The sequence below is a fragment of the Pyrus communis genome, chromosome 15 (genome assembly GCF_041283825.1).
Source record: "Pyrus communis isolate YQ-2024b chromosome 15, ASM4128382v1, whole genome shotgun sequence".
Classification (NCBI taxonomy): Eukaryota; Viridiplantae; Streptophyta; class Magnoliopsida; order Rosales; family Rosaceae; genus Pyrus; species Pyrus communis.
In genome coordinates this window covers 8,657,858-8,667,500 of record NC_142579.1, presented here as the reverse complement: position 1 = coordinate 8,667,500, position 9,643 = coordinate 8,657,858, and the positions used below count along the sequence as shown (strand labels likewise).

The 9,643-nt window shown below is 39.8% G+C and overlaps 1 protein-coding gene across 4 annotated transcripts; it reads left to right on the top strand.

The window, feature by feature from the left end:
* Positions 1-2,417: 2,417 nt before the first annotated feature.
* Positions 2,418-9,021, top strand: LOC137745958 (oxysterol-binding protein-related protein 1C). 4 transcript variants are annotated; one of them, XM_068485992.2, is made up of 10 exons: positions 2,418-3,425; positions 3,679-4,035; positions 5,799-5,895; positions 6,008-6,456; positions 6,586-6,741; positions 7,358-7,525; positions 7,602-7,742; positions 7,837-8,067; positions 8,194-8,307; positions 8,678-9,021. In XM_068485992.2, the coding sequence occupies exons 1-10, from the start codon at positions 2,898-2,900 to the stop codon at positions 8,843-8,845; spliced, it is 2,409 nt and encodes an 802-aa protein (XP_068342093.2). In that variant the 5' UTR covers positions 2,418-2,897; the 3' UTR covers positions 8,846-9,021. The 4 variants fall into 4 exon arrangements, with proteins under 4 accessions (XP_068342093.2, XP_088542005.1, XP_088542006.1 ...); XM_088685881.1 differs by having other exon boundaries at positions 2,509-3,425; positions 5,803-5,895; XM_088685879.1 differs by lacking the exons at positions 7,602-7,742; positions 7,837-8,067; positions 8,194-8,307; positions 8,678-9,021 and having other exon boundaries at positions 2,470-3,425; positions 7,363-7,521.
* The last annotated feature ends 622 nt before the right edge of the window (positions 9,022-9,643 follow it).

Genomic DNA, 9,643 nt, shown 5'->3' with positions numbered 1-9,643 from the left:
GGTGGTGAAGCACATGAGAAGTCGAATCAATGCACACCCAAATTCTAGGGTCCCGACGAGTTCATGGCGATTTGAGGCTTTTCCCGGTCAAATTGGGCTTGGCCACATGTATAAAACTTGTTCTACTCGCTAAGATATTCATTTATGTGAAATTTGAGAATTTTTAGAAATAATTGATTTTTTTCGGCAAGTCGGGGCAGTTGATAGCCGTGTACGGCGACGTGTGGGCCGAGGCATCCCCTGACCTTCCTAGGCTAAATTTGATTCTCCAATTCCGTATGTGAAGTCCGATTGATGAATTTTCGTCATTCGAACCTAGTTCCATTAAGGTCCGCCACTTGATTATTATAACAATCGACGATTCGACCGTTGGATCGTCATCAAACCTTGATATGTTATAGTACGTAATATTTGAGGATATTAGAAACTTATTGATCAGGAATCCAACTTACGAATCTTCTCAAATAGAATATGTAAGTTATATGTTTTATTGATAAGAATTCTGAGACGTGATTTGATAATTGTTCTAGGCGTTGATTGTTCGTGACGCCTCAATATTCGTGCTAGGGAGTTGTAGCGCGGACCTCAGGTGAGTGGGCCTTTTTCCTTTTTATAGTATATATATTTACCTTACGATTTTCCAGAAATGTTTTAAATTGATTATGTATAGCATGCCATGATTTAAATGTGTTATATTTAAATATTGCATTGTGATGAGATTTTTGGTTATGCCAAATGATCATACGGAGGCGCAGATAAGTTTAGGTGAGTTATTATGTGATTGAAATGGTTGAATTATATGAGCATGCATATATTCATTTAGAGCTCATCATTGCTGCACCCCTGTGTTAGTGCTCCCGCCCCGAGCCAGGGCACAACCTTCACGTGATTGTTCACCTCCCGCATCGCACACTCTCCTTGGATCCAAGTCTGGTGCCAACCTGTCGTACAGACCACAATAGGTGGTTCCAACTCGCAGGTGACTAGCGCATAACGCTAGCTTTCACGTGATTGTAGCACTAGAGCGTACATATCTACACCTAGCCTGTCGTACAGGCCACACTAGGTGACTCCGACTCGTGTGCTAGCATAGACTGATGAGCAATAGGTCTAGTCGTACAGGTCACATCAAGGTGACTCCGATTGACATGTTAGTTTAGACTGATCTCACACCTGGCTTACATTTATTATTGCTCAAATATTGTGGCATGGTATGCTTTTGTTTTTACTGCACTTGTGCATTCATTTTTGTACTTACGTAGTATTATTATTTTTCTAGAAACTATACATGTTTTACGATGAGAGGTTATAACATTTTCAAAAGGTTTTTATTAAAACTTTATTTTCAGGCCCACTCACCCTTGTTTTTCGTCCCTCCAGGTTCTAGTAGTAGAGTTTTCGAACCGACGAGGATTATCGGCAAACCTTGGGGTAGACGATTACCATCGATGGTATAATTCTCACCCTATTTTACCGTACTGTATTTATGCTCTGTCATCACGTGTGAAATGGATTCATACCCGCTTACAGCGCACTCTTGTACTTAGGCACTTAGGTTTAAATTTATTTACATCTTTCGCATCAATACACTTTATGGCTTCGTCACCTTCTAGGTGTCGGCTAACACAGCTCGATTCGGAATCCTAGTAGACATCTTGGGTCGGGGTGTGTCATTTTACATATAACAAAGTGGTATATTCTTTATGAAAATGGGTACTGTATAAATAAATTATGGGTAAAAATAAAAGATTTAAAAACTATAAGTACAAATAAAAATTGAAAAATATGGGCACAAAAATAAATTAAATATATTGGTACAAATTAGCCACTTATCACTACAGTCTATTGATATTCCTCTTCACTTGTAAGTTAGAGGTCTTAGATTCGATTCTCGCCAAATGCGAGTTTAAGCCATATTATTGCTAATCCATTGTGAGACTAAGCTTACCTCCTTATCTTAGTGTAGATAATATCATTTGTTCACAAAATTAAAAAAAAAATGATTGCACGTTGAAAATGGGGTGCAAATTAAAAATTAAAATATATGACACAAATTTTAGGCATAAGCATAAATATTCCAAATGTAATGGTTTTAACCCATTTCACAACAAACAAATTGCAATTAAATTTAGATTAAAAGATTACCAGATCATTGATTAAAAAACAAAAAAGAAAAAAGAAAAGAAGGTTCCCTACGTGTGACTGTGTGAGAAAACTACCCAAAAAACAAAAAATAAAAAAAGTCCCGCGAGTCAAAGGACGTGAAAGCCATTAAAATTTTTGTGAAACTGCCCAAACGCCCCCGCCAGTCACCAAGCACTGTTATTCACACACGCGTCATCTCTTGCCTCTTCCACGTGTCGCCCTGCCAGAAGCTAGCCGGCGGTCATCTCCACCACAATCCCTGCGTCCTCCCCACACCCAACCAAATCAAAGTCTTAAATATGTCTATTTATTTACGATTTACCCACGACACATTAAAAAATCTCTCGAAGAGAGAGAGAGAGAGGCACAACTCATCACAGACACGGTGGCTAACCGCCTCATATTTTTAAAAACATTGGCATTTTAGAGAGAGAGAGGGAGAGCTAGAGAGAGGGAGAGCTAGAGAGAGAGAGAGAGAGTTGATTGTTCCGTCACCGTCGCTTCCTCCGAAACCCCAACTCTTCCTCCGTATAACCGTTTCTCCCGCTTTCACGCGAAACTCGGTTTATCCGTTTCGCTCTCTCCGCAAAATCCCAATTCCCAACAATATCACAGAAAAAAAAATTAAAAAAATCCAAATGAAACTCCTAACCATAATCACAACCATAACCGCCGCCCTCCTCAGCCGCCACGTCATCATCCCCACCCGATCCCAATCCCAATATCCCACAATTATTTCCCTCTAATTCCATATGCATCCCTTCTGCTGCATCTCCACGCTCTCCGATCACTCACCAGACCTCCACATGACCTCCTTCGGCTCCAGATCCGACACCCACACCCGCATCGCCAAAATCGACCCGAACAGCGTCAACAATCACAGCTACAGCCACAGCCATTGCAGCGCTGACTACGGACGCCTCAGTCAGCGCACCACGGCGGCTGCTGCTGCTGCCGCCGTGGCAGTCGTGGCTCGGCCACCCTCGGCAAGGGAGCAGCCGGTCGACGTCCAGATAAACGACATCGTCGGGAATGGCGTGTCCGGAATTCTGTACAAGTGGGTGAATTACGGCAAGGGGTGGCGGCCGAGGTGGTTCGTTCTGCAAGACGGAGTTTTGTCGTATTATAAGATTCACGGCCCTGATAGGATCGTCGTTACGGTTGAGACTGAGAAAGGATCAAAAGTCATCGGCGACGAATCGATGCGGCGGATTTCGAGGCATAAGAACGGCATTCCTCACCAGCTCCGCCGCAAGCCTTTCGGCGAAGTCCATCTCAAGGTTCTCGGTCTCTCTCGATTTTCATTTCTATATGATTAAATCAATTTTTATTAATTCCAATGTCAGTTCGAATTCTAATCCGGTCCACATTTTCCTCGTTGATCGTCGAGCGTTTAATTGTTATTTTATTTTTTTAATTTTTTGTATTTGATTAGATACGTCTTAATTTGATCAAATTCTGTTAATTATATTTTATTTGATTTGTGCTTGATTCTAAATCGAATTTGATGATTTTTGATGGTTTCATTCTCAGGTTTCGAGCGTCCGCGAAAGCAGATCGGATGATAAGAGGTTTTCGATCTTCACAGGCACAAAGAGGTTGCATTTGAGGGCAGAGACTCGAGAAGATCGACACGAATGGGTGGAAGCGTTGCAGGCTGTGAAAGACATGTTCCCGCGGATCTCCAACAGCGAGTTGATGGCTCCGGTCGACAATGTCGCCCTTTCAACTGACAAGGTGAGGCAGCGGCTTGTGGAAGAAGGTGTTAGGGAGGCAGCCATTCAGGACACGGAGCAGATAATGAGGACTGAGTTCGCCGCGTTGCAGAACCACCTCTTGCTGCTCAAGCAGAAGCAGTGGCTCCTTATTGACACGCTGCGACAGTTAGAGGTATGAAACCTTATGCCGGTTGAAATTCGGAGTATTCTTCTTTGGTTTCCTATAATGCAGAAATTCTAATTTTCTTAAAACCACCAAGTTATTTGTTAAGGGGTTGTTTGGTTATAGTGTGTTTCATCTTGTGGATTAGTCATTGTTGTGATTCATTTGTGTAGAGTGGGAAAATGAGGCTTATATTTCTCTCTCAAACTTCTGTACATTATAGTTTTGAATATAATCAATCTTCCTAATTGTGTTTATCTGATCGCAAGTGGTGGATTACCCTAGTTCATGGGGCCTTCCTCTTCAACCCACTGCGTCCCTCCCGCGTAGAGTAGGATATCGCTTGTATAAAAAAAAAAAATTGTGTTTGTCTGATCTTTGAGCTTCAGTGAGTTGAGTGTTGGACTGTTAATTAATGGAAGGAGTAAGGGATTCATTGCAATAGCACTTGACTAAAAGATGACATTGATCCTGCACAAACCAGACTATTCGTATAGTTTTCCGTACTCTTTTGAAAAGGTGAAAAAAACCATTGAAATGACTAAAAATTGGCTGGTGCTAGTTCTATATTTTGTAGATTGTTTGTCTGAAAATTGACGTGGGCTGAGTGTTTTCTGCATATGGCATGACCTTTTTTCTTGGGGCATGGGTAATGTGTTATGTGTCGAAGGATTAATGGAGGTTAAATAACAGGGTATTTACGGGTTTGTGGAGGCTAAATATGGAGTGTTTAGGATGCTACAACAACCTTAATGTGGTTCTAATTCTATATTTTATGGATTTTTTGTCTGAAAATTGATGTGGTTCTAATTCTATAATTCTATGTTTTTATGATCTGAGATGATGCCAAAATAAGACTACGCCTCTCTTTTTGCGGTTTCTACAAGAACACGTTTTACTATTGTAGCCTTACCTCCACGTTCCACCTCTTATTTATGAAATATGGAGGGTCAAGCTATGAGTTTTTAAGGAATTAGCTTATCCAGGATGGTTTAAATTCTCTAATGTTTGCAGTTCTGTTTTACTTCCAGGTGGAAATATGTTACTTGGATTTCTTTTTCATAGCTACCTCGGTTTTTTTCTTTTTTTTGAACAAATGATATTTCTACACTAAGGGGGGTAGGGGAGTGGGCGAAGCCTCACAATAGGCTAGCAATAATGTGGTTTGAGTTCCTTGGTTTTAGCATCAAAATGTTTGAGAACTAAAAGTGTTTTCATCAAATTCAAAATGCCCTAAAGGCCAAACTGCTTTTCCCATACCCCATTTTCATAATGTTAGCACCTGCAAAACTACCCCATGCACTCCTTAAAAGGTCCCATGCCCCATTTTCATAATGTTAGCACCTGCAAAACTACTCCATGTACTCCTTAAAAGGGCATATATCCATAGGCCCTCACTCAACTAACTACTCATGCTAGATTTTTTTTGTTTTCTTTTTGTCTCTTAAAAAAAAAAGGAGAAATTTAATTGAATGAGGAATTTATTATTATTGCCTAAAGAAAAGAGTTGTGGACTGATGGCATATTACTAGATACGAAAGATGGCATATTACTAGATACGAAAGATGGCATATTACTAGATACCAAAAGAAGGAAATTGTACAACGCTGACCATTTCGCTAATGTTTATTAAGCAATATTTTTATGAGGTATCTTGTGTTCATACAAAAGTTTGCTTTCTTAAGAGTTTAACTTCTGGTGCAAGGATTTTGGCTCGTCATTTACTTCATTGTTTCTTGCTAATAAATTGATATTGATACTGTTTTTTGTAGACAGAAAAGGTAGATTTGGAGAATACAGTGGTAGATGAGAGCCGACAGTTGAAAGATTCCGGGGATTCCTCTAGATCAAGGCAAGACAAATTCAGTGGTATGCATTTAGTAGAAATGGTGTTCTATCATAATTTATGCTATTTTAGTCCATCATGGTGTTCCATCATGATTTATGCTAATTTAGTCCAGCATTGATATTAACTTTTCAGAAGGGAGTGCAAGTGAATCGGATGAGGATAATGAAAGAGTTGATGCTGCAGAGGAAGAAACAGATGAAGAGGACAATGCTTTCTTTGATACTCGTGATTTTCTATCATCAAGTTCTTTTAAAAGTAATGGGTCCGAGTATCGGATATCATCTGTGTCTTCAGACGATGAAGGGATAAATGCCATTGAACCAGAAGATGGTCTTGATCCATCTATGGGATCTGTTGGAACTAACTTTCCTCTTGTCAAGCGCCGTAATAAGTTGCCGGACCCTGTTGAAAAAGAGAAGAGTGTTAGTCTTTGGTCAATGATTAAGGATAACATTGGGAAGGATCTCACAAAAATATGTCTTCCTGTTTACTTTAATGAGCCTCTATCTACTCTACAAAAGGGTTTTGAGGATTTGGAATACTCGTATCTCCTCGATCGAGCATATGAATGGGGTAAAAGGGTAAAGACCTCAAAGCCATCCTCAATGCAATGCTGTTAAGAGTCTCTTCGCAACATTAGATTTCTTAAATGAGTTAAATCATCTCGGTGCTTTCATGACTCATTTTTGAGTTTCTTTTATGCCATGCAGGGTAATAGCCTTATGAGGATACTTTATGTGGCTGCTTTTGCTGTGTCTGGATATGCATCAACTGAAGGAAGAATTTGCAAGCCATTCAACCCATTATTAGGGGAAACATACGAGGCTGACTATCCAGACAAAGGCCTCCGATTCTTCTCAGAGAAGGTGTGAAAATGTCTTCAGACCTGAATCCGTAGTATACACTATTCTCTTGTAGACCTTCTGTTCAGCATTTGACTAGTAATTTAATTCTGAGAATTGCAAGTTTTCTCTTTACAAATTGACTGGTGCATTTATCAAGTAAATCAAATGGTTTTAACATGTCTAGTGAAAACATTGAATCTTATATTTGATGCCACTGTTCGCTCAATGTTGAGCAATGTATATTGAACCTTTAATTTGAGTCATGGGAAGAGAAGTATTGTAATGCAACGAAGCTTGAAATAAACAGGTTTAATTGATATTTCATAATGAGTCAAAATATCTAGAAATATTTGTTTAAATGAATCTAAACATCTAGCCATTGAGATTTGATAGTTTGAAGCTCCCCGGGCAGGCCGATTTCTCAATAGGTTATCTGATAAAGTAGAAAGGGATTATACCAGAAAGAAATGAGCCTTGTTTGAGCAGCTAACTAAAGTAACGATAAAAAATATCAGTTAAGCATATGCCTTTTTTCATTATGGTTTATATTTATCGACTTAAAACACGCTGACAATATCATTATTGTTCTATTTCTACTATGTATCAAACAGTAAAAATCCTTGTATTTGGGTGTCAGGTTAGTCATCACCCCATGATTATCGCTTGCCACTGTGAGGGTCAAGGATGGAAATTCTGGGGAGACAGCAATTTGAAGAGCAAATTCTGGGGTCGCTCGATTCAGCTTGATCCTGTTGGTGTCCTGACCTTGGAATTTGATGATGGGGAAGTTCTTCAGTGGAGTAAAGTATGAAGCTGCCCCACTCAGCTATTGTTCATTATTTTCTAAGGTCGTGTCTAAAAATGGAACTCTTTCTGGCCAGGTTACAACGTCCATTTACAACCTTATCTTGGGAAAGCTTTACTGTGATCACTATGGGACAATGCGATTACAAGGAAAGCATGAATATTCATGTAAGCTGAAATTTAAGGAGCAGTCTATCATTGACCGAAATCCCCACCAGGTACTATTTTCTTTTTTCAATTTTTATTTCATTTAAGTTTTTGGTCTCTGCATTGGCACTTAACACATTTATTTTTTATTCTTGTTTCCATTAGGTACATGGTATAGTTCAAGATAAGAATGGGAAAACGGCTGCAACAATGTTTGGCAAATGGGATGAGAGCATGCACTACGTTTTAGGAGACTGTTCAGGGAAGGGAAAAGGATCCGACTCTTTATCTGACTCCTGCCTGCTCTGGAGGAGGAACAAGCCGCCCAAGTTTCCAACTAGATACAACTTAACTCGCTTTGCCATCACAATGAATGAACTCACACCTGGACTGAAGGTGATTATTTGATAGTTTATTCCTTGGTTTGATCCGTCTTATCTAGATATTACTGGTATGGAAGGTACTGTTTGAAACGATGAACTGCTAGCAGATTATGATTCCTTTAAGTTTGATCTCGTGCAGGAGAAGTTGCCCCCAACAGATTCAAGGCTCAGACCCGATCAAAGGTATTTGGAAAATGGGGAGTATGAAATGGCAAATGCAGAGAAGTTGAGGCTAGAACAGAGACAACGGCAGGTGATATTGCATTTCAACTATACGTATCACATTTTAACTCCACATATGAGCACCTGCCCGGTGTCAATATAAACTAAACCTAGGTTTCGGGAATAATAGTAAAACTAAAAAACTGTTTAGCACGAAATCAAAACAACCGAACACAGGTTTAATTCATGCAGTTCTAACCTTTCAATAAGGATGAATCTAAGTGTTGGGCCTTATAGTAATGAGAAAGGCACGTACATGAACCGTTTAAGCTTCTTGAAACAATGACATTCTTGGGCAAAACCAGTCGGACCCTTCTGTACGTTAGCTGGGGTTTCCTTACTTCAAATGTATTTACTGGTCTATGGTAATTGATGGGATGGTGCTTTAATGTCGAATTCAGGCACGAAAGATGCAAGAGCAGGGTTGGAAACCGCAGTGGTTTGCAAAGGATAAAGGAAGCGACACATACAGCTACACCGGTGGATATTGGGAGGCAAGGGAACAAGGAAACTGGGACTCATGTCCTGACATTTTTGGGCAAGTCCCTTGTGAACCGCAACTTGACTGAAGTTCATATTTTTTTCTGGTTCACCAATTATTATTCATTTTTTTTTCTTCTCTGAAATGGGATGGTGGATGCTGCCGATTTCGAGCAGTTATAGGGTCCTCCCTTTATTTGCATATAAAGTAAAAACTGAATGAAAGGTCTTGGCAGGCAATAAAAGTTTAATTTTTTTTTTTTCACCTCTCTTTTATGCGATGAGTTCGGTATGATTGGAGTCGAGTGAATGAACGTAAATACTAAGTGGGAAGAACCAAAATTGGTTGGTGAAATAAGATTTGTCTTGATTTTTGGGCTTGTAGGAGGCCAGCCCAACCCCAGTGAGTAATTGGTGGAGTCGGGCTGAGGGTTTCTTTTTGAGGTAGCAGAATATTACTTAGCATTGTATGTAGTTTTCGTGATCAAATGGAAACAACTTACATAAACTATGCATGTCCAACGTGAATCGCAGCAAAACTCATATGGGATATGTCTAGAACTAAAGAAAATATATATCCAACCAACGAGAAAATAACTCGCAAGGGTTAAGCCTTGCAAGCCAGTGAAGCATTGATCATTATGAGGCACTTTCGATATGTGTTAGATTTTTCTTCTCATAGTCTTTTGTCAAATGTACAAGTTACACGACCGGCAAAACCCCACAGCCACAAGTACGAATAACAATCGTCGTTCTAAGATTTGAGGTTGAGCAGAATCCATATCCGCTACAGAAGACCTTCCTCAACATGGTAAGAGAGTGCCAACAACTACGAATGCTCTCCTTAATATAGCGAAAAAGAGCAACCACATTCAGGAGGTGGAAGA

Excerpts from the sequence above, each read along its gene's own strand:
- LOC137745958 (XM_068485992.2), top strand. The coding sequence starts at position 2,898 with ATGCATCCCTTCTGCTGCATCTCCACGCTCTCCGATCACTCACCAGAC. Across the intron at positions 4,036-5,798 it reads ACACGCTGCGACAGTTAGAG|ACAGAAAAGGTAGATTTGGA; the intron begins GTATGAAACCTT and ends TGTTTTTTGTAG. Across the intron at positions 5,896-6,007 it reads AAGGCAAGACAAATTCAGTG|AAGGGAGTGCAAGTGAATCG; the intron begins GTATGCATTTAG and ends TTAACTTTTCAG.